This window comes from Phycomyces blakesleeanus, assembly GCF_001638985.1.
Source record: "Phycomyces blakesleeanus NRRL 1555(-) unplaced genomic scaffold PHYBLscaffold_5, whole genome shotgun sequence".
NCBI classification, from domain to species: Eukaryota; Fungi; Mucoromycota; class Mucoromycetes; order Mucorales; family Phycomycetaceae; genus Phycomyces; species Phycomyces blakesleeanus.
Window position 1 is genome coordinate 1,321,936 of NW_017265138.1, and position 22,158 is coordinate 1,344,093.

At 38.3% G+C, this 22,158-nt stretch overlaps 10 protein-coding genes across 10 annotated transcripts; 5 read left to right on the top strand and 5 right to left on the bottom strand.

Moving 5' to 3' along the window:
* Nucleotides 1-43: 43 nt before the first annotated feature.
* PHYBLDRAFT_18833 (hypothetical protein) lies at nucleotides 44-823 on the top strand (the record flags this gene model as incomplete). Its single annotated transcript, XM_018439484.1, has 2 exons — nucleotides 44-628; nucleotides 689-823. Coding segments are annotated over 2 exons (720 nt in total), but the record flags the coding sequence as incomplete, so codon positions are not given.
* Nucleotides 824-2,196: 1,373 nt separating this feature from the next.
* On the bottom strand, nucleotides 2,197-3,600 carry PHYBLDRAFT_62902 (hypothetical protein; the record flags this gene model as incomplete). The annotated part of the gene is given in 10 exon segments (XM_018441032.1): nucleotides 2,197-2,228; nucleotides 2,360-2,442; nucleotides 2,552-2,602; nucleotides 2,674-2,735; nucleotides 2,803-2,870; nucleotides 2,941-2,989; nucleotides 3,057-3,118; nucleotides 3,464-3,468; nucleotides 3,488-3,537; nucleotides 3,592-3,600. The coding sequence occupies 10 exon segments, from the start codon at nucleotides 3,598-3,600 to the stop codon at nucleotides 2,197-2,199; spliced, it is 471 nt and encodes a 156-aa protein (XP_018294955.1).
* Nucleotides 3,601-3,622: 22 nt separating this feature from the next.
* PHYBLDRAFT_142422 (hypothetical protein) lies at nucleotides 3,623-4,896 on the top strand (the record flags this gene model as incomplete). The annotated part of the gene is made up of 5 exons (XM_018430810.1): nucleotides 3,623-4,021; nucleotides 4,077-4,238; nucleotides 4,263-4,382; nucleotides 4,447-4,632; nucleotides 4,732-4,896. 5 exons carry the CDS (start codon nucleotides 3,623-3,625, stop codon nucleotides 4,894-4,896), a joined length of 1,032 nt encoding a protein of 343 aa, XP_018294956.1.
* A 1,480-nt stretch (nucleotides 4,897-6,376) lies between these two features.
* Nucleotides 6,377-6,943, bottom strand: PHYBLDRAFT_109537 (hypothetical protein; the record flags this gene model as incomplete). The annotated part of the gene is given in 2 exon segments (XM_018428119.1): nucleotides 6,377-6,448; nucleotides 6,464-6,943. Coding segments are annotated over 2 exon segments (552 nt in total), but the record flags the coding sequence as incomplete, so codon positions are not given.
* Nucleotides 6,944-9,227: 2,284 nt separating this feature from the next.
* Nucleotides 9,228-9,839, top strand: PHYBLDRAFT_165413 (hypothetical protein; the record flags this gene model as incomplete). Its single annotated transcript, XM_018435235.1, has 1 exon — nucleotides 9,228-9,839. One exon carries the CDS (start codon nucleotides 9,228-9,230, stop codon nucleotides 9,837-9,839), a length of 612 nt encoding a protein of 203 aa, XP_018294958.1.
* Nucleotides 9,840-10,169: 330 nt separating this feature from the next.
* PHYBLDRAFT_142425 (hypothetical protein) lies at nucleotides 10,170-10,385 on the bottom strand (the record flags this gene model as incomplete). The annotated part of the gene is made up of 2 exons (XM_018430811.1): nucleotides 10,170-10,271; nucleotides 10,332-10,385. 2 exons carry the CDS (start codon nucleotides 10,383-10,385, stop codon nucleotides 10,170-10,172), a joined length of 156 nt encoding a protein of 51 aa, XP_018294959.1.
* Nucleotides 10,386-13,385: 3,000 nt separating this feature from the next.
* PHYBLDRAFT_165414 (hypothetical protein) lies at nucleotides 13,386-14,295 on the top strand (the record flags this gene model as incomplete). The annotated part of the gene is made up of 3 exons (XM_018435236.1): nucleotides 13,386-13,771; nucleotides 13,882-14,118; nucleotides 14,163-14,295. The coding sequence occupies 3 exons, from the start codon at nucleotides 13,386-13,388 to the stop codon at nucleotides 14,293-14,295; spliced, it is 756 nt and encodes a 251-aa protein (XP_018294960.1).
* Nucleotides 14,296-15,546: 1,251 nt separating this feature from the next.
* PHYBLDRAFT_165415 (hypothetical protein) lies at nucleotides 15,547-16,821 on the top strand (the record flags this gene model as incomplete). The annotated part of the gene is made up of 2 exons (XM_018435237.1): nucleotides 15,547-15,646; nucleotides 16,364-16,821. 2 exons carry the CDS (start codon nucleotides 15,547-15,549, stop codon nucleotides 16,819-16,821), a joined length of 558 nt encoding a protein of 185 aa, XP_018294961.1.
* Nucleotides 16,822-17,022: 201 nt separating this feature from the next.
* On the bottom strand, nucleotides 17,023-19,459 carry PHYBLDRAFT_165416 (hypothetical protein; the record flags this gene model as incomplete). The annotated part of the gene is made up of 9 exons (XM_018435238.1): nucleotides 17,023-17,673; nucleotides 17,881-17,931; nucleotides 18,293-18,346; nucleotides 18,496-18,569; nucleotides 18,634-18,670; nucleotides 18,766-18,833; nucleotides 19,014-19,079; nucleotides 19,162-19,169; nucleotides 19,449-19,459. 9 exons carry the CDS (start codon nucleotides 19,457-19,459, stop codon nucleotides 17,023-17,025), a joined length of 1,020 nt encoding a protein of 339 aa, XP_018294962.1.
* Nucleotides 19,460-19,745: 286 nt separating this feature from the next.
* On the bottom strand, nucleotides 19,746-21,880 carry PHYBLDRAFT_62892 (hypothetical protein; the record flags this gene model as incomplete). The annotated part of the gene is made up of 5 exons (XM_018441031.1): nucleotides 19,746-20,429; nucleotides 20,998-21,225; nucleotides 21,356-21,463; nucleotides 21,629-21,764; nucleotides 21,795-21,880. The coding sequence occupies 5 exons, from the start codon at nucleotides 21,878-21,880 to the stop codon at nucleotides 19,746-19,748; spliced, it is 1,242 nt and encodes a 413-aa protein (XP_018294963.1).
* Between the last annotated feature and the right edge of the window lie 278 nt (nucleotides 21,881-22,158).

A 22,158-nucleotide genomic window follows, 5' to 3' on the forward strand; every position in this document is an offset into this window, starting at 1 on the left:
TTTTGGCTGGACTGTTGATAGATATACTCCAGCAGGATCAAAGATCTCTACCGTGAACTGGTATGCTAACTGTCTCATGTACCGTTCTAACTCTATGCACCTCCTCCACCGTTTTGGCCACCTCTTTCAACAGTATATTGTCGATATGTATGCCAAGATTGAACATAGCCGTCTAGGATATTATGTCCTGAACCAAAAAAAGATGCGTGCAGAACTTTACAGTGGTATCCAGGATGCAGTCTACCTCAATGACAATGATATGACAAATCTTGGTTGGCAAGTGATTATTCCTTCCTCCTTCCTTGGCAGCCCACGATGTATGCGTGAATTGTATCAAGATGCTATGGGCATTGTGCACTACTTTGGCAAGCCGGATCTCTTTGTGACCTTTACCTGCAATCCCACTTGGCCAGAAATCACAAATTCTCTGTTGGGTGGACAGAGTGCCAGTAATAGACCTGACCTTTGTTTCCATGTGTTCCACATGAAGCTTGAGCAACTAATGCACGACTTAACAAAGAAGCATATCTTGGCAAAAGTCGTAGCACATGTCCATGTCATTGAGTTTCAGAAGCGAGGTCACCCTCATGCCCATATTCTGTTGATCCTAGCTATGGCAGACAAGCCAGTTACAGTAGACTATTATGACAGAATCGTGTCTGCTGAGTATCTGGATCCTGATCTTGAGCCAGAAGCATTTGCAATCATCAGCCGCCATATGGTGCATGAACTATGTGGAGAGAAGGTCTGTCTTGCTAATGTCCCTCTAGCATGTTACATGAAGAACGGCCGCTGCCAGAAGCATTATCCAAAGAATGCCTAAGATGATACAATTGAAGATGGTGCTGGATACCCTTTGTATTGTCAGAGACAGAATGGAAGATCAGTCATATGGTACAATACCATCCTGGACAATTGATGCATAGTTCCTCACAACCGCTACCTATGTGTAAAGTACAATGCACATATCAACGTTGAGATCTGTACCTCTGTTGCCTCTGTAAAATATCTTTACAAGTATGTATACAAGGGTCATGACCATGCCATGACAGTCCTGCAGCCTGGATTCTCATCCACCCCCCAAGAACCTATCAATGAGATCCAAGAATTCCTTGATGCCTGTTATGTCTCTGCGTCTGAAGCTTGCTGGAGAATCTTTTCTTTTAGGATTCACAGTGAGTCTCCAGCTCACCAGAGACTTGCTATCCATCTTGAGAACGCCAAGACTATTTACTTCCGTGAATCTGACTCTCTTGAAGAAACTTCTGGGTGGGGCTCCTCCACTACCTTGACTGGATGGTTTGCTCAAAATACATTGGATATTCCATCCCACAAGTATCTTTATTTGGAATTTCCTTCGCATTTTACATGGAAAAAAAATCAGGGAAATTGGACTCCACATGGCAAAAAGGAAAGCAAAACCCTTGGCAGAGTCCACGCTGTTTCACCAAGTGACTCAAAATGGTACTATCTGAGAATCTTGTTGCTCAATGCCCCTTTTGCCACAAGTTTTGAGTATCTGCGTACTGTTAAAGGCCGCATATATCCTACCAATCAAGATGCTTGCCGTCCTCTTGGTCTTCTGTGAGGTGTCTGATCCCTTTGCTCTCTGGCTGGCCTACTGCTCTTCCATGGTCAAGGGCTATCTCCACGCTTTCTGACAGGCAGAAAATGACTTCTCTCTTGAGCCAACTGAAGTCATGTATGACAGATGTCTGTGGAGCATTGAAAGCCACATGTCAGCCAATAGTCTTTCCCTCACTTCCTTTTCTGGGTTTGTTCTCACCCCACTGCCACTGGAAAAGAGGTGTGGTTTTCTTATGTGTAAAACTGTAATTAATTATGTGAAAAGACCAGGTTTTACGATGCGATCAGATAGTTTTTACAAGTGTATGAAGCTGGCTTACTCATAGGTGGTAAGACCAACTTTCGAACATAGGAAAAGGTCAGAACAGCAGGATAGTAAGATGTGTTTGCATTTTCTGTATATGGGTTTTTACCACATGCACTAAAACGGCAACTCAGAATTACATTTTGTTGTAATATATCCTACCACTTTCCGATTAAAAGAACGATAAATGAAAGATCGATTATACGGATATGCCAGTTTTTACATTGTTTAATTTATGGATATGCCAGTTTTTACAGGGTTTTGTTGTATTTGAATTTATTTTATCCAATCTTAGAGACTTCTTCTTATACTGTTTGTTTCCATACACTTCTCCAATCTTTAATTTATTTATAATAATTATTGGTTTATTTTGTTTTTATTAGAAAGAAAAGAATATTCTTAGGTTTATAGTACAGTGGTTATATTTAATATTCAGGAACGTTCTGGCTAGTGTTCTATCCTTCATACAATTTGAAATAGCCAATGTTCTGATAAAACAAGTATTCTCCAAACAATATCTCTCAGAGAAAAGCCCAGTTGTGTGTTGCTTGCTTGTAAATGGTTGTTCTATGAAATTAGAAAAGTGTTAGCTGTTTGAACAAGAAATTGTGGATATTAAGAATATATATATGTAATTATGCTTGCAATATAATAGCTTACCAGAGACAAAAAGAAAAGACGTCATGAATGCGAACCATAGTACTCAATATACTTTATTTGGCTATAAAAATGCTGAAAAAAATTTATTTTTTGTGAACTGTGTGGTAGAATATTTCATTTACCTACCCGAAGCAAAAGGATTTATTTGCAGACCAAGAGAGTACATAGGAGACGCTAATATTGTCTTCAGTAAATGATATACATTAATATACAAAATAAATAATATTGTTATATGTACAAAAAAAAATTACCATGTCAATGACACTCGTATGAAATGAAAGTTCTTGATTCGCGATGTGCTCATGAGAGGGAGGTTCATCTATAATAGAAATTATGTTAAGCCGTGTGCTTATTAAAAAGAGATAGATTGAAATAAAATAAAATATTACCATGTTCATAACCGTGTTTAATAGTAGAGAGTAATTTCGGCGATATGGCCTATACAAAAGAAAGGAAAAAGTCAGAATAATTTTATAGGATGATGGCATAAAGTATATTTACTAACCTTAGCTAATCCGAATGGACATTGTGAAGGGGATGCATCAGAAGGTAACAAAACGAGAGTGTCTGTAGTAATAGAAAACAATTATTATCATTTTAGTTATATATATATATATATAATATTAAAGAATAAGATATCTTACCAAGAAAATCTGTGAATATAATAAATGTTGGAAAGAGAGAAAAGAGAGAAAACTTGTAAATGAAAAAAAAAACAAAAAGAACAAAAGACCAAAGGGCCAAAAGGCCAAAAGACAGAAATCATATATTGGATTGAGTTGAAAAAAGCATGTTCAAAGCCGATTTGCACCCCGTTAATTCCAGGAAGTATTAATAGAGATACGTGTATTAAAGAAATCCTGAGTATTTACAGCAACAAGTGTAATATAATAAATGGGTTCTTGCTTTTACTTTTACTATCTTTCCATTAACTACACTTTATTGTTTCGCTTAACACCTAACTTCTTTTGTATGTTAATAACACTCTATATATACAATGAATAGATATATAAAACAAATATAATTAATAATCAACTTACGTATAACATTTTATTAGATAGCTTTCAGACCATGGTTAACAATCGTCAGTCCATTGCCCCTGCTCCATCCCCGGAATATACTGAGCTTTTAAGAAGGCTCACCGCTATGGAGGAAAGTCTCAAGACCATGGATTCAAACATTGGCATTGTCATCAAGGGGAACAAAGATTCATTGGAAATACTTGATAGCGTTGCCGATGCCTCTGGAGAACTTCTTGCAGTTATTGCTCCTACCACTATACCTGCTCCTGCTTCTGTCCCTTTCGCAGCTTCTTTCATTGGTTCTACTCTGGATTGGTATATAACACCTTCTGAGGCTTTTTTTGGTATCTCTTCTGCTGCTCCTTCTGTTGCTCCTTCTGTTGGTCCAGTGGTTCTTACTGGTGCAAACGCTGGTGAACTTAGTAAACAGGATCGCACTAGAGTTTTAGTAAGTGTTGAGATGTACAGTAGTTCATCAACATAATATCTCACACTAAGTATAGGCTCTTATCCGAGGAGAGTTGAAGAAACACAACTTCAAATCAAATAAGCCAGAACTAGTTGCAGCTAACGACAGCAAGCACAGTTGGGATGTTAATGTTGATTACAGACTTCTACCCAACAGACAGCTGATGCATGACCTTCATGCATACCTGGCCCCAAAGGTTGTTGGGACTAGTGTTTGACAGGCCAATATTAGCGATTGTATCTACACAAACTTTTGTGGAACGAGACGCCAAGTCAAGGAATCCTATAAAGCGCGCAAAAAGACAAATTCTCGGTCAAGAAAAGCAGGTCAAGAGACCGATGTATGCTAGAAGTATATTTTGATTGCAAATTAAATGTATTCATATTAATACATTTATAAACTAGCATTTTGACCGTCGCGAGCTGACCTACCATACATTCAAGGCTGAAATTGATGTGAAGGTGGGTAAGAGCTGCGACGGACTCTTACAGAAAGAAGCAATGTCTGAGGGCAAATCTGAAGACGATATGCCTGGAGTCTCAAGCAACTGTGCGATTCGTACAGTGCGTCCAAGTTGGAGAAGCAATGAGGTAATTTCTTTTGTTTACATTATTGTATATAGCTTTTTTTTTGTTTTTTTATGGATTTAAATGAATCAGAACTTTGATTAATCACTTATTTGTATTTAGTACAATCACTTTCTTGCGGTTGTTAATGATTTTATGCGTAATCGCATGGACTTCAATTCGCGTCAGATGTTGAAGAGGCCCTTTGGTATAGATGCTGTTCTAGCAGTCCCGCCTAGATTGACGTCCCTTCTCCCTCACTGGGCTTTTAGAGATGAGTTTCAATAAATTTTGTTTTCTTATCCTCTACATCCTCCACATCCTCCATCTGACAATGATAAACATACCAACAAATATAAACACAATGATTATTCTTTTCTGTGTGCCTTTAAAAAAGGGAGTTATATTTTATTATTTTTTAAATGTATTGTTTTTTTAGCAAAGGAATGACCAGCATCTTTTTTACTTTTCTGCGTGTTGTGTGCTCAGCAGTTGCTACTTCTAACATAATTCTATGCACTGGCAATACACATTGGAAATCGTCAGGAGAAAATGTTGGAAAGCAGGTTTCAACATGTTCGTACTCTCGCGATTGATCATTTTTGGGTGTGTACCATTTGATAAATGCAAAAGTATGTTGAGAATTGTGAAGAAGTTGTGTTGGGCGGCGATGGGTGCGAAGCAAGGGAGTAAGGGATGAAGAGGTGGGTGGAGGAGTGAAAGAATGGGTGAAAATGTACTGTATTTGACCTGTGTATGCGATGATATGCTCACCAGTACTTCTAATGAACTTTGCTTGTACAAGAGAGCCATGGCTTCCAGATTCACCTTTACCCTTGTAGACCTGCCCAAGGATGTTGATGTATTTCAACAGGGTAATTGTATTGTCAACAAAGTATGGTGATTCTGATGCTTGTTGAAAGTGAACTAATTGTTCATTGTTGTACGCAACTTTATAGTATTGTAAGAGATGAACATAGTGAATGTCACTCATTGTGGTAGCGGATTTTAATGATAGAGGGAATGTGGAAGGAGGGAGAGGTTCGTTGCCTTTTACAAGTACATTTGGATCTTCAGAAGCCTCGACAAATGACTGTATGTGGAAGGTACGTTGACAGATGGATGGAATGGTGGTGGGTGTAAAGGAAGAAGTGAGTTTGGTAAGGAGAGGAAATGCAGATGTCTGGTAGGTACTCTGAAGGAAACTGTTGACAAGATCGTCTTTGTGCACATCTTCAATAAATTTCTTCATAAATGTTTCTTCAAACCCGATCTTCCTGTTTGTCTTCAAATTTTTTAACAACCCGTTAAACCACTTGAACCCAAATAGCCAATAACCATACACTGGTCCAAAATCACGAATTGTATCTCGAAGATGGAGGTGTAGGTGCATATTACAGGTGAGGATTTCGGCGTTGTACAGCTCGTCACATCTGGTGCAAAAAGTTTGAAGGAACTGATGGGCAGTGTTGACTTCATCGAACGTGATTGTTGGCTTGATCAACAGACAGCATGCATCAACAAAGTTAATCCAGTTTTCGAATCTGTATTTTGCAAGAACATCTTTCAACAGAACTGGCAAGTATACGAGCACCCATGACTTCCACTCGTCTGCCTTCATATACGAAAACTGCTTTCCTATTTTCGAGTTCAAAGAGGTGTATCCACCAGGCACAATCATCGTTTCTGCAGTCTTCTGCATTGCCGCAAAATTGCCATCTTGAATGTCTTCGTCTTTGATCAAATGATCCATCAATCTTTTAGGCGTTCCCAGGAATAAATTATGCATGGGATTGATGATCGTTCCACATACTAGATCAAGGTATCCAAGGCGATGCAACTACGACCATCAAACACCATTTTTGACCTTCAGCCGATGCCTTTCTGAGGGGGTACAAGCACTTTCCCACTCCTCAGCATGCAACCTGTTCTCTACACCGCCACGAAGCACCCACCAAGAGAAGTCAAACCCACGAAAGTCAACATTGACACCGTTTTCCAAGCGAGGGAAATGTCTGTTGCACTTGTAACATGCGCATGTACTGTTGTGTGAGGTGAACCCACTTGTCTTTCTTGCTGCCGGGATGTCACAGGCCACCATCATCAATGCGGCACAGACGCGGACACCACTAGGACACTCAAAAGTTGGGATTGCCAGTCCCTCATACAATCTTATCAGATCATCTACCATAGGCCAGAGATAATGGTTTATCTCTTTGGATTTGGGTTCCTTTGGGCCAGGCATCAATCCTACGAGATGTGTGTTCTCTGGCTTGTATCTTTCATTGCGAGGCAGATTGTTTACTACCAGGTATATGGCACCAGTCGAGTGCATGACATTATTGAAAGGTTGAAACCAGTCGATGTTGAGAGTCAACATTAATGAACGCAAATCCTTTGTGAATTGCACACCATCTTTGTTTTTGAGCTCCTTCCACATGGCACCATCGTATATGTCACACATCGTATCCACCATCTTCAGCTCGTGATTCCAATGTCTAATTTTATTCTCGAATCCTGGACAAAGAAAAACATTCGTAAAGTATTAACAATGGACTGGTACAAGTATGAACGCTTGGCCACCAAAGCACCCGATGCTGATGTTTTCGTCAATTGGCAGTTGCAAGACAAGCATGCACCAAGCTTTACAAAATTGCAATGAGATGGGACAGATGCACTTTCTTCGTACACCTTGTGACAATCCAGACACACAACAAATTTCTTTATGCCTTTGGTCATGGCTGAGAAACCTGTCATGCGCTGAAGACCAGGAAGGCTCAAGGGCAGTTGGAAATCCTGCTCGTAAATTGTTAAAAGCTTGTTGATGAACTCGATCAAGACAACGGCGCCCTTGTCAACCACATAGCGGGAAGCAAACATCACCATAAAAGTAGCAATGAACCTGTGCACTGGGTTCTGGGCATATTGGGGGTGGCAAAAGGGTCAATTATAAAAAAAAATTAATGCTTTTTTTTTAAATTTTTTAACACTAACTGACCTTCACTATTCAATTCATTGTTGTCGAGCTCAATAACATCGTCTTCGCTTTTGTCTTCACTGATTTCATTGCTGTTGCTTCCACTGTCATCATTGTCACCATTGCTGATCGCGTCATTAGTAACGGAAACATCTTCAGTGTCAGACATTGAAGCTCCTTCCCAAACAGGTGAGTTTGTCTGAGTGTACAATTCTTCCAAGGCTCCGGGTTGATGGGTTAAGATAGCTACATTTAGAATATAACACTTGGTTAATATCTAACAGTATCTGAATTAAATAAACCTTACGTTCATCATCGACCTCCATCATATTTCTTTGGGTAGACATGTCTATTACAACACGTTATTTCATGGATTACAATACAATTAAATAAATTCAAATATTGCACCCCTTTCACATCTTATGGCACTTAGTCTTGCCCTTTTGTTATGACGTTGAGCAGTTCTTCTGGCAACAAAACTATAGCCGAGATCGTTCTGACTACATCCAGCACAATGGCACTTTTCGTTGTAGAGTTCAGGAATTGTGAACATAATGTTTATTTATTTTTACTTTGAAGTGTTAAGAGAAAAAGGAAACAAGTACAACGTTTACTAAATTTACTATGTCTTTATAATGAATTGTTATGTCTTTATAATAATAATAATAAATAATATTTTTGCCTGTTGTATCCAAGCCAATAGAAAACCGGAAAACAGTGTTTTCATCTTGAACACACAAAAAAAGCTGAGATGAAAAAATACCCCAGATTTTCTATTGTTATAATTTAACTTTGTACATGGTAATTCCCGTATATTTTTCTAGTGAACTTCCTTTCTTTTTAATGGTTTGAAATGTAAGAGCATCTGCAGCAGTAGTATTTAGATTCAGTTTTTTCCGATTTAAGTGCTTTTTGTAAATGCTTTTAATAAAAATTGTCTGCAGCAGTAGCATTTCTGACAGTATGTATTTACATGCTCTATGATTTTTATGACTTTGAGCATGGAAATAGATGCTCAATTTAAAAACTTGCCAAGAATTTAGTTTTTTATTTTCTTTTCGCCCCCATTAAAAATTAATATAATAAAATCACATTTTTTTACAATGAGCATCTTCTCTATTAGTATTTCCTTTGATGAACCCAAAATTTCTGGCAAAAGTATTTTTTTTATTGCAAGCTGTTTATATTTGATACTAATATGAAGGGTTCTGTTCATTTAAACAATAATTAATATTGTCAATATTGACATAAAAGAGAAAAGCAGACCAAAGAAAAAGTTCTCTATCCAAGAGAACAAACAGCTTTTCCACTCCTATCTGTTTATTGTCTTGGATACTATTAGAGGCGTTGACCAAAAGAGTGATAAATTCTGGTCGAGAATAAGCAACCACTACTACCAGTTCTTGGGTAAAAATGCTTTGAAGCACAACAATCGTGCTTTGCCTGCTTGTTGGCATATCATTAACAGGGTAGTCAGTAAATATGCTGGGGTTTTGTCTCAAGCACAAGGAATGAATGCAAGTGGCTCAAATGACGAATCTGATGTAAGCAATTAATATGTAAATTATATAAATATTATATTCTATATAATGGCTAAACAAGAGTTTAGGAGTCAAAAGCAAGACAGTTGTTCTTTGTTGATATGAAGTCAAATTTCAGCCTTGGTCATTGCTTCACTATCTTGTCTCAGCACCCAAAGTGGCTACCTAGGGCACCAAAGACCAAGAATACCAAGAAGGCAAGCAAGAAACAAGCAGTAAACGCCAAGGTCGCAAACTCTGCTCTAGCTCATGCAGGTGGAGCTGAAGGGGAAGAGGAGGAAGAGAAAGAAAAAGAAGATGAAGGTAACAGGTTCAATCTTGGCCCTCGCTCTGTAGGTAGGAAGCAAACAAAGGCTCAGGAGGCAAACCAAAGAGGAATGGAGAAGCAACTGGAGAAAGCTCTCTCTGCTCAAGCTGAGATGGTAAAGAAAGACAATAAACATATAGACCTGATGAAGGAAAACACAAAAGAGGTTCAGAAATCAACCAAGATTTTTGAGAATACCACGTTGGCCCTGACAGTGCACACCACAGCCCTGCAAAGGGCTGAAGACATCTGTATTCTGTTTATGGACCCTCTCTCTATTGAAAATCCAATAGATTGCCAAATGATTTTGCAACATCAGCATAGGATTAGAGAGAGAGAAATATGGAATGGGCCTGTGATTAACAACAGTGGTAACAGTGATACTGGAGTTCCTGAGAGCAATTGAGTTGCAAAGAATAAAATATAAGCTTATAAAGATGTTTTTATTGTTTTTCCCCTTCTCTTTTCCACAGACTATCCATAAGATCTTGTCTCAGCTGGAAGTGTTGCTCCCGGTCCCAAATTCTTATATGTCTTTGAAGACAGCTAGCAAAAGTTCTATCAGAGAATGAAATCTCTGATCTAAAAATCAATCTTTGCATTTCTATCAAGACACTCTCCATTTCTAACCTGTCTTCTATCACTACCTCTCTATTCACTCCCTTATTATCACCAACAAAATCACGTTGTGTAAAATTATACACGCAGTCATGATATGCTTTAGAGTATCATGACTTCACATTCTTGCTGGTCCAGCAACTATTGCAAAACATGATTTCAACATGCCAAATTCTTGTTCCACATCTTTTTGTACTCTTCCTTGTATCTTGGCAAAGTTCTTAAAAAAGACAAGTGATTAGTGAAGAGGATTCAAAGGATGTAACATATACTCATTTACCTTCTCCTTTGCAGTTTGAGGATCGTTAAAACTCTTGACAAAAGCATCATACATGAGTATATACCATCTGCCAAATAATATCTCATTATATAGTCGCGGAACAGAAAATTTGGTCAATTTATATTTCCGCTATTTATTTCATAATATACCCTTACACTTCACTTTACTCAATCTGCTAAATTCAATAAAATCTTTTTAATATAATGCCTAGACAACGGAGCAGTAAACCTCACAAGCCATTTGAAAGGCTTTCAGAAGTTGAAAAAGGAATCTTAATTGGACTTTATGAAGATGGCATAAAGATTTCTGACATTGCAAGAAAAAAGGGAATACTTAGAACTACTGTCACACGTATCATAAAAAAATACAATGAAACCGGATATGCTACTAATAAGAAGCCAACAGGAAGACCTTCTAAATTAACTGCTAGAGATAAAAGACATCTCTTCTTGGATGTCAAACGGGATCACCATCAAAACTTGGTTGAGATGGCAGACTTGATTAAGGAAAAGACTGGAAAAAAAGTCAGTACAAAAACTATTAGCCGAACGTTGCACAAGATGAATCTAGCCTACCGTGTAACCAAATCAAAGCCTCTTCTAACTAAGGAGCACATTGCCAAACGTCGTGCTTGGTATAGAAAAATAAAAGGTTGGAAAAAACAGTGAGATACTGTCATTTGGACAGACGAAGTAACCTTTACCCTTTTCAAAAAAAATGGTTGTAGTCATGTATGGCGGGAACCAGGAGAGAAATATCATCCAAACGGCTTGACTCCAAAGGTTCCAGGAAATGGAGGTTTTGTATCGCTTTGAGGATGTATTTGGTCTGGAGGAGTTGGACCACTGGTTATGCTTAAGGGTAACATGAATGCTTCATTGTACAATGAAGTTCTGGAGAAGGAATTCATGCCCTTCTACCAAAGTCTTTCTAATGTAGAAAAGGGAGACTACCTTTATCAAGAAGATAACGCGAGTTATCATAAGGCTACCTTGGCAGAAAAGTTCAAGAAAGACCTTGGATTGAAGATTTTGGAGTGGCCTCCTAACAGTCCAGACTTGAGTCCAATTGAAAATATCTGGGGTCTTCTTGATAACAAAATCCGTGCAAGACGACCTCAGCCTACCACATTGCAACAATTTGAAAATGCTTTGCAAGAAATGTGGAAAGCAATTAGCATAGAGACTTGTATGTCGTTTTGCCTTAATATGCAAAATCGTCTATCTGAACTTAAGATGCATAAATTTAGACCAATCTCTTATTAAAGCTTTTTCAATTTTTTTTTCAATTTATCTATTACATCTTATACAGTTATCTGTGAGAGTACCAGATATTTATAGAACTTTACTATCTTTTATCATAAATTTAAAGCTACAATATAAGTTGAAGAGTCTTGGTGGGGGTTAAAAATGACCAAATATTCTGTCAGAAGTCTGTATACTTGTTGCAATTGACTTCGTATTCGATCTCTGGACCTCGTCTATCAGCAAGATCCTCAAAGAGGGGGGACTGGTTTAAGACATTAATGTCATTGAGAGAACCAGGCTAACCGAAGAAAGCATGCCAAATCCACAGGTTATAGGAGGCGACAGCTTCCAGGATTATTGTTGCAGTCTTCTCTATCTCAACAAAAAGTTTATGCCGAGAAGTTGGGCAGTTCTTCCACTCCCAGTGCATACAGTCGAGCAAACCTAGCATTCCAGAGAAGCCTCTAGATTCGTCTTCTGCCAAAAGTCTCTTTATATCCTCTTGTGTTGGCAACCTCAGGTATTCCTTTCCATAAACTGCAATAACAGCAGCACATAAACACTCCAAACACTCTAGCGAAGTAGACTCTGTCATTCTAAACGTTTTGTCCAGAGCATCAGCAGGAAGTCTGTAGACAAGCTGGCAGAGAGCTACAGATACCTTCTGGAAAGAAAAGAATCCAAGAGAATGGGCAGTGTTAACTTTCTGCTCAAAGTAGCTGTCATGTTTCTTTACGCCCTCAACAATACACATGAACAAGGATTTGCTCATTCCATATCGTCTACGAAACTGTTCTTCAGTGTAAACACTGTTTTCATCAAAGTAGTACTTTCCCAGCTGTACGTCACCAGCATCTCTATTGCAATATACCATGGTATATATCTTTTTTTGTTTCTTCTTTTTGGTATCTGCGTTTGAAAGCTGACGCTTTATGGCATCAATAAGAAATGTCTGAATAATTGCTGCCATCTCTGCATCACGATTCTCTTCCTCAAGAATTATTGTGGTAAAACTCTTGTTCATATGTGCCATATTAAATTCAGAAGCTTTAAAATATATAATAAAGTGATAGTAAAGAAAAGAATAAATAAAGTCACTAGGAAAATTAATGTTTGGAATTATTTAAATGCTTCTCTTTTAATGTAACTTTTTTTAATAGGAAGACATGGCCTCAAAGTTTATTAAGTGAATATCATTGGGATAGTCACAAACTGTGTTTTTGGATTTTATATTGTGAGGGCAAAGGTAGCAGCATATTTTTATAATTTTTTTTGTTTTAAAATAATTTAATTTTTTTGTTATAGTTTTTTTTAAGGATTTATGGAGAAGTCAGGTGAAAACAAGTAAGAAGTAAAGCAAGGTTCAAGAGTAGAGGGAAAGAGAGGTGCAGAGAAGTGGTAAATCAAGTGAGAAAAAAGGGAGAGATACGTGGGGGATGTCAGAGCAGAGAAAAGATTCCTGCTGTGCTTGGAGGAAGAGTTTGTCAATGAGAGATTCCACTTGGCTGGTACGAAAGGGAATATCGTTGAAGATGAAAGCCCAATGTAAGCGCCAAATAGCTTCAAGAGCAGCTGCTATTGCAAACATAGCATTGGGACAAGAGTTATCAGGAATGACGAGAAAAGTGAGGGCGAGCTGGAGAGAAGGAAAAGTGGCCAGAGTTTGAGACAAATTGATATATGTGGACCATACATAATACCATATAGGAAGTTTTAGTGGGCAGGAGAAAAAGAAATGTTCTAAAGATTTCACTGGGTTGAAGCAGATAGGACAGGCGGGGGAAGGATTTGATGCAGGAATGAAACAATGAAGGAGCGACTTGTGTGGAATTTTCTGGTGAAGGTAACAATATCAAATGTTGCAGCAAGTATGGGACAGGGGGAGGAGCCAGAAGCCAGACCAGTCAATGAATACTGGAGGAGGCACAGAAACGGGAGCAGAAGAGAGATGAGAGCATTGTTGGCAATATATTTTTGTTGTCAGTTTGAGTCTGGAGGGATTGGAAGATTGGGGGACCAGTCCAAGAGAAAGCAGAAATGGACGCGCATTGATGAAGGTGTGATCAAATATTGCGGTGGGAGAAGGGGTGATGAAAGTCCACTAGAGGCAGCTGTAAAGGCATGTGTAAAGAAAGAGGACATGGTAGTATCAGGGGCACTGACAAGAGCTTGGACCTTACGTGACAATGTTGGGTAAACAATGCATTCCTGTCGATGTTTAGGACGCAAACAGTGAAAGTGGTGAAGATTGTAGATGTATGCCACAGAGATAGGGAGGTCAGCAATTGATCATGAAAGTGTAGCAGGTGGTGTGGGAGTGATTATGTAAGAAATTGGGATCTTCAAACAAGTAGCCGCAGTGGCTATTACACCTACAAATGTATGTGGCAATTGTTCCAAGGCATGAAGGAGTACGAACAGGGAGCTTTGTCCAGTTTGGAGTATGAGAGGACAACGTTGTGGGAACAAGAAGAGCAACCGGTGATCCAGATCTTTGGGGTCATGGCTGTAGCCATTGCTGTGATTTTGAAGATGGTGCTGTAAAAAGAAAAGCAGACAGGGAAGGACAATAGAACATGAAAAGGACCAACGGGACCATATTTGTGGTGAAGAAGTCGAGAGGATGGGACCAAGCCAACACGATTGTAGAGCACCTTGTTGCAATTCTGGATTCTGCAGACAAAGTCCACCCTGAAAGCGTAGCAAGCAAACTGTAGCAAAGCTGATCTGGGGAAAAATGCGAAAATTAATGAATTGGAATATAATGAATTGAACAGATTTGAAGAAGGATTTAGGTGTTGATACCACGCGGAGCACATGCCAGAGACAACTGAGAACCAGGGAGTTGAGAACAGTAGAGTGACCTCGAACCAACAGTTCATGCGTTTGGCACCCAAGTTTTTTTTGTTCTAAAAGATTGTTCAGAAAGAGATCGCATTGTGGTAAAGAGGAGAACAGTGGGAAGCCAAGATATCAGACGGGGGCAGGAGAGTTGCAGTCGTGCCAGCTGAATATGTTATGCTCAGCTAAAGCAGGGAGCTAAATAGATTGATATATAGACAATGATCCTGAGAGAGATAGCTTTGGTTTTGTGGAAATTCACCAGTGTGTTGGAGGCTTGAGAATAGGTGTACAGATGGTAATGTAACCGGAACAGCTCAGTGGGAGAGTTGAGAAGACATATAACATCATCAGCATAGACTAGAAGTGTAATGTTGGTTGAGGTGGCAGAAGCAGTGGCTACAGAAGGGCGTGGTAAATGAAAACCTTCAAGTTGCATGTCCAGAAGAATGTTCAGAAGAAGTGGTTCGAAGGCCAGATTAAAAAGGATAGGGCTAAGGGGATTACCCTGTTTGAGGTCATGGTATTGTGGGATGGTATCAGTGAGGAATCTGTTGACATTGATATGCAGTTCAGTGCCAAAGAAGAGACTATCAATACATTGGATCATGAAGGCTGGATAACCGAAGCAGGTAGAAACAGTACAAAGATAAGATGGGTGAACACAATCATATGCTTTTTCCTGATCTAGAAGAAGGCCAATACTGGAGGATTGGGTGTTGCAAGCATGTTCAAGAATGAGCTTCATCAACAAGCCATTGTCAGCAATGAACCTGCCGCAAAGAAAACCAGTTTGATACGAAGTGATGATGGCTGCCATGGTACTGAGTATGCGAACACTCAAAATGTGGGTGAAGACATTTGCATCTGTGTTGATGAGTGAGATTGGGTGCCAATTTTTCAGGGAATTGAGTGGAGGTTTTTTGGGCAGAAGCGAAACGCACAAGTGTAACCAAGAGGGAGGAATATCAGACAAAGAGAGAGCATTATTGTAGACTTCAACCACAATATCATGACAAGCTGGATCTGTAACCACCAGTCAAACCAGTTCGTATGGGAGACTATCCATGCCAGGAGAAGATTTTTGAGGGGATTGCAAAAAAGCATCCAGCAAGTCGTCATATGTAATGGGTGCAACCAGAGATTCTGCGGCAGATGAGAAGATGTGGAGGTGTGTAGGAAGGAAGTTCAACAGGTTGTCAATTGCAGCATGGTCAACATCATCAGGTGAGTAAAGATCAGAATAAAATTGCGTGGTAGTCTCTAGCATTTCTTCTTTAGATGTGCAGATAGAAGAGGTCGCTGGATTTCACAGAGGAGGGATCAATTTTTGAGAGGCCCAAGAAGCAATAGATTGTTTCAGATATCCATGTAAGGATTCTCCGAGTTCACACCACTGTAGACCAGAACGTAGTGTCAGGTTTTCCACATGGTATTGTTGCAGTTGTGAGAGTTGGTGCTTAACAACAAGCAATTGCGAAGAGAAGACAGATAGAAGTGAAGGATCAGTCACTAGCTTTTTGGTGATATCTGCATGTTTTTGATGAAGAAGATCTTCTGCACAAGAGAGAGTAAAGGCACGATGTCAACTAAATGCTCTAGCCACTTTTGCGGTAGTAGCCTTAAGTGCTTCCCATTTGGTAGCCGGGGATAGTTCTGGAGCAAAGTTGTGAACGCAACTATGTAGAGATTGGGTGAGGCGTGTACAAAAGAGACAATTATTCTCCAACCAAGTGTGGGCACACCACAACCCTTTTCTGACCGCATTGACTGACGAGGAAGCATGCGTGGCTGGGGATAATTGTAATTGAGCAGACAATAGAAAATGATCAGACCAAGCTGGTTGGACATAAGTGGTTCTACTGTGATCAAAGTGGATGGAAGCCATATCAAAGGAGACAAACAGATAATCAATACACAATTGGGATAGTCCTTGATGAAAAGTTGTATTGAAAATTTGTCTGGGTAGGGTGATCCCATCAGTAAAAAAACTCATCGATGTACTTGAGCCAATTGTGAGGCACCTGTTGAGCCCTTGGGGAAGCAGGAGAATAAGTGTAGTTGAAATCACCCAATATGACCCTATGGCGTGGAGAGAAAGGAAATATGGATGGAAGTTGAGTGCAGAGAGAGGACAAGATAGAGAATTTGTCTTGTCTATTGGGAGGAACATAGATAACTGTAATTACAAAAGAATCAAATCGATTAGTCACATGAGAGACAGTGCTAGAAATAATGTGGCCACAAGGACTAGTAAACGAGTTTCTACAAAAGATATCAGAGGAGAAGGAGATGAGACTGCAGTAGACGGACCAGAAGCTAGTTTTGACTTGAAATTGAGAGTGAAAAGTGTCTTGCAATGTCGAGGTTGCATGCGTTTCTTGAAGTGCAAGCAGATCTAGGGAGCGAGCATGTAGGTATTGAATAAACTAGTTATGAGAAGAAATATCTGCTGTTTTGACCAGACTGCAACAGTTGATAGTGCCAATGCTCAGTTTACATGAGAAGAGGGTATAGAGGAAGCCGAAGGTAGATAGTCAGAGATTGTAGAAGCAGTACAGATAGGAGAAATATTAGTATTAGGTTGTAATAAATTCATCAAATTAATTATTGGGGCGATCCAAGAGGATCTGCATGCTCATTTGCAGAAAGAGGGTCGTTGTCATTGGAATCGTCAAAGTCTGTCTCCATATCATTGGAAGTAGTCTCCTTCTGAATATATTGGGGGTTTTTAGGCAAGCATTGTGATTGGAGCGCTGATGGCCAAGTAGACCACAGTATTGACAAGGCAAAGGTAACTTGTGTTCATTGACGGGGTTAGAATTGTTTGGAGCATTAGGTACTACAAGAGAGGTCTGAGAGCATGTCACAGATCGCTCTAGAGAATTTTGAATGCGTTTGACACGGCCTGTAGTTGTCAGAACATCAGTGGAAGAGGATGAGGGAAGAGGAAGCACCACGACAGAAGAAGAGGGTGTCAAGGGTTGAGGTGTCTCTTGTATGGCCAGAATCTTACAGCATTTCTGTGAGGTTACAGAAGATTCATTCTTGCAGGAACAGGACTTGGCTATGTGACCTCCAGCGTTGCATAGGCGACACATAGTAGCTTTTTTGCGTAAATCGCAATCGATCAGAGCATGTTTATCCGAGTGACAGTATCGGCAGAAAGGAGGTATGGCAGCCCATGTTGCGAAAATACTGACATGGTCAAATTCAGAGGAGAGGGTACCAGTATCCAAGGAGTACTCAAGAGGCTGGTAGGATCAGTTCAGTGAATGGTAGAGTTTTACAGAGGAGTAGATGGAATTAGGTGGGGATAGCACTAGAATGCACTGGAAAAAAGTAGGAAAATACTGACGTGTATATATGGACAAACAATACTAGAATAACGTGATATAGCCTAGTTGATATTTTTTCCACTAGATTTTAAGGTCATCTAGCACTGTATGTGCGAGACTTACAAACACTACAGTATATGTAAATGGGGGTTCCACAAGTAAGGTTTGGTAGCACTTTCGATATACTTGTTATGCTTAATAAATAAATATATTTAAAACTACAGATTTATCTTGGTATTCTTGACACAGAACAGGAAAGGTCAAAGATGGATTACATCATGTATATTGCTCCAATGGTTTATCTGTACTACACCTCACCTTTTCTGACCACCTTTACTGACCACCTATACTGACAGTTCTTTAAAATCTCCAATCATCAACAGCAAAAAAACACGTCTTTAAAACTATGGACCAGTAATATGTTCTTTATTTATTTGGTTTCCCATTCTTATTAGGTTAGTAATGGTTTATGCTTTTATTTTTATTGGAAAGAATAGAATGTTTCTAGGTTTCAAATCTAATAAAGCTATTCTACATCCTCAGCTACTTCTTGCTCGGCAAGCTTGTTATATTTGGGATGAAAAATTTTCTACAAAAAACAAATACCTGAAGAAAATGAGGTGCTCATTACCTTTTTTTAGGGGTAAGAGCAGTACTCTTTGAGAATAGATAAAACATTAGTGATGGGAGTGTGTACGTGTTTTATACTGCAAATTTTATGCACTAATTAATACTTACATTGGAAGTACCCAGTACAAATGAACAAACAAATAAAACATTTACAGTAAAGCATGAGATTATGATTTCTTTGACTATAAAACGATAGAAAAGAATTAATTTTTGTGAATTGCATGATAGAATAATTGATTTATATACCAAAGGCAAAGGATTTCTTTGCAGACCAAGATATTATCTGTAAAGCAGTAATATCGTCTCTAGTAGAGAATATACATTAATATACAGTATAAATAATATTATTGTATATATAGAAGTAAATAAAAGGCTTACCATGACAATGACGGTAGCATGGGATAGAAGTTCTTGAGGAATGTCACGTTTGTAAGAGGGATGTTCATCTATAATAGAAATTATATTCAGTTAGATAAATATTAAAAAGAAATAGATTAAAATAAAATAGAATATTTGTGTCAATATCTGTGTTTGATTGTAGAGAGTATTTTTGGCGATGTGGCCTATATTAAAGAAAGAAAAAAGTCAGAATGATTGTATGGAATGATGGCATAAAGTAAATTTACTAACCCTGGCTAATCCAGATGACTGTTGTGAAGATGGCGCATCAGAATGAGACGAAAAGTGAGTTTCTATGACATTAAAATATATTGTTATTTTTTAGTTATACATAAAGAAGTATATATTTCTTTTAAAACAAAGAAAGTGTCTTACCATAAAACCTTGCGAGTGTAAAGAGTGAAGAGAGAGAAACAGAGAGAATACCTATGACAGACAAAAAAATTAATTCTTTTGTTCTTTGTAAAGAAGTATTTTGAACCAAAAACAATCTTACCAGAAAAATTTGCAAATATAACAAGAATTGAAAAGATAGAGAAAAGAGGGAAATAACAAAAAACGAATAAAAAAGTAAAAAAAAAATCTTAAAAAAAAAAGTGTGTTTAAAACAAAAGACTAAAATAATTTCATCAAGTCACAAAGCAATATGAAAACCGATTTACATTCCAGTCATTACAAGAAGTATTAATAGAGATTTGCATATCAAATATATTTTGAATTATAAAATAAAAAAGGAAACAAGAGTGCTACAAATATTTCATTTGATCAGTTCTAGAGTAAACCAAAACGTATTTTTTATTTTTTTTTATTTTATTTTTATTTAAGCCAATAGAATATATCAAAACTACACCCCCAACTTGATAAAAAAAACTGCTGAGATGAAAAAAAATCCTGACATATCCACTATGATCCAACTACCTGGACAATATGTTAATTGTCCTTATTTTTCCAGTGGTGGCTTAGCCACCACTGGCGTACAGGCCACTGCTACCAGTGACATAGCCACAGTCAACAATCGCGTCAAATTGGCTGAAGTTGTTGGTCATATCAGCATGGAGCTGAGCCAGTTCGCCATCTTGACAGCTATACTGGTAAGGCAGTTCAGAAAGAGAGATTTTCAAGATCTTGGCAGATGGAGGTAGGGTGGGATAGACCGCAAATGGCACGTCAAAGGATGGAAGAATGAGAACAGCATCATTCTTGAATTGGCTGTAGTACAGGGGAGAGACTACAATTTCTGCATACAGACAATTGTATTTTCGGCAAATTTGATTGGTAACAGCCCACAAATGTTCATTGCCATTGAAAAAAGTCTGTAAATTAGAGAGAAACAAAGGCTTTTGTGCAACTGCAAATGTGGTGATGTTGATGACAACTGAATGGTTGGTGGTGCCTTTCAGGAATAGCCACATTACTTGTGAGGAGAAGTGGTCCACTGGAGGAGGAAGTTTAGTGCTTGAAGTGAGGTTTCCAGGTTCATTATTGGCTGGGGTGTTGAGTGTACATTGTGTAGAATCTGCGATGAGACTGGAGATCTTGGTGGATCCTCCTAGTACTGCATGTACCCATGATTTTTTTGCTTGTTGAAAGTTGGTTGGGACTTTAATAGTCCCGTTTGGAGAATTAGTAGGAAGAGTCATGTCCTTTAATGTAACTGAAATTTGGCACTCTGTTTTTTGGTTGTTTTCAACCTCAGATGTGGCTTACACTTTTTCCGGAAATTATTGGTGCAAAAATAAAAATCAATTTGGTGCAAAAATACAAAATTATTTGGTGCAAAAACAGAATGCACCAAATGCATCAAAAAAGATGAATTAAGCAGAGAAATAGTAAAAAAATTGCACCAAATTTTATCTTTGTTTTTGCACTAAATAATTTTTTATTTTTGCACCAAATTTATTTTTGTTTGTGCACCAAATTTATTTTTATTTTTGCACCAATAATTTCGGGAAAGAGTGTATGAGCACTTAAATTAATGCTAATGTAAATGCTACTGCTGCAGATGCTCTAAGTCATGTGATTTAGTAACTTTCTTTCTTTTTAACTGTTTGAATGTAAGTCACGTGCAAAGTATCTTTCTTAAAGTTTGATGTAAGTCATGTGATTTAGTAACGTCCTATGTTCTTAGTGATTTAAAGGTGCAAAAGTAAGTCACGTGCAAAGATATCTCTCTAAGATATTATATAATTTGATATCTGATTAGACACTTACTAACAAACCACACTGATATCTTCTTAATGCTGTTCTTTTTCTATTTGCAAATGAAGTCGTTCTGCAGAACTTACAGACCTGGTTGCAAAAATAGTTTTTTACTATATGTGCAAGATCACTTGTAAGTATGCTAGCAGATTGGGGTTTGCTCTGCAAATATGCAGTTAGAGTCAGTGCAAGACCATGGTTATAGCCACCTGTAAAGTAGCTCATAAGAACCCATTCTGGCTTTGCAGAATTTGCAGTTACTTTTATTCAGTCACTACTGCTGAAGTTCTGCTTTCTCAGATACTCATTAATCAATTTCTATGAGAAAAATGTTAGATGTCTTGGCCATTATTTTCAAATCAAATCTTACTAAGATTGCTGTGTGTCTCTTTCCAGGCACATAAGCTTCTTCTATCAATGATAAAAGACCAGTGACAGCTTCAACACCTGATGTAACATTGTATCTGAAAGCAGTATTCTAAGCAACAGTTTGATCAGAAACAATATTTGCTACTGTCTCCTGAAGACGAGTTGTGATATCATTGGACTTGGTGATACTGGTGACCATGCTTGCAATTTGGTTGGTAAAACTTTTCATCTAAGCATTAAGACTGGTCAGCATTATGAGAACTGGATTGCTTACATTACCATCAACATGTCTACCTGCCAGTCTCATGATAGATGTATACATAACCAATGCTAGACCAGTGTTGTTGTTAGGCATGATGTTATGTGCAATATTCACATGCACAGGGTTATTCTCAGAGGGACTGTTAGCACTATGAATGAAATTGGTGTGGCAATATTACTAATTTGCATGGAATTCGATGGCTGGACACACTACACTAAAGCAGAGTAAATTGGTGGTAAATGAGCTATGCTTGCCACTAATCATAGTAGTATTGCTACTAATTTACTGAATAGTAAGGCAGCATGCTTGATTGGCTTAGTTTCAAACATATTGGTAGTAAACATATGGTAGTAAATCAATATATACAAAAAGTTGTAGTAAAAGCTTGGTAGTAAATTCATATATAGAAAAATTGGTAGTAAAAGCTTGGTGGATTTTATTTTTATTCATACGCTTGCTGCGCAGTAAGATATACAACACTGGAAAAATGACCTGACATACGTATATGTAAAGGCGTAGTTACTTAGGTGTCAAGACAGGGT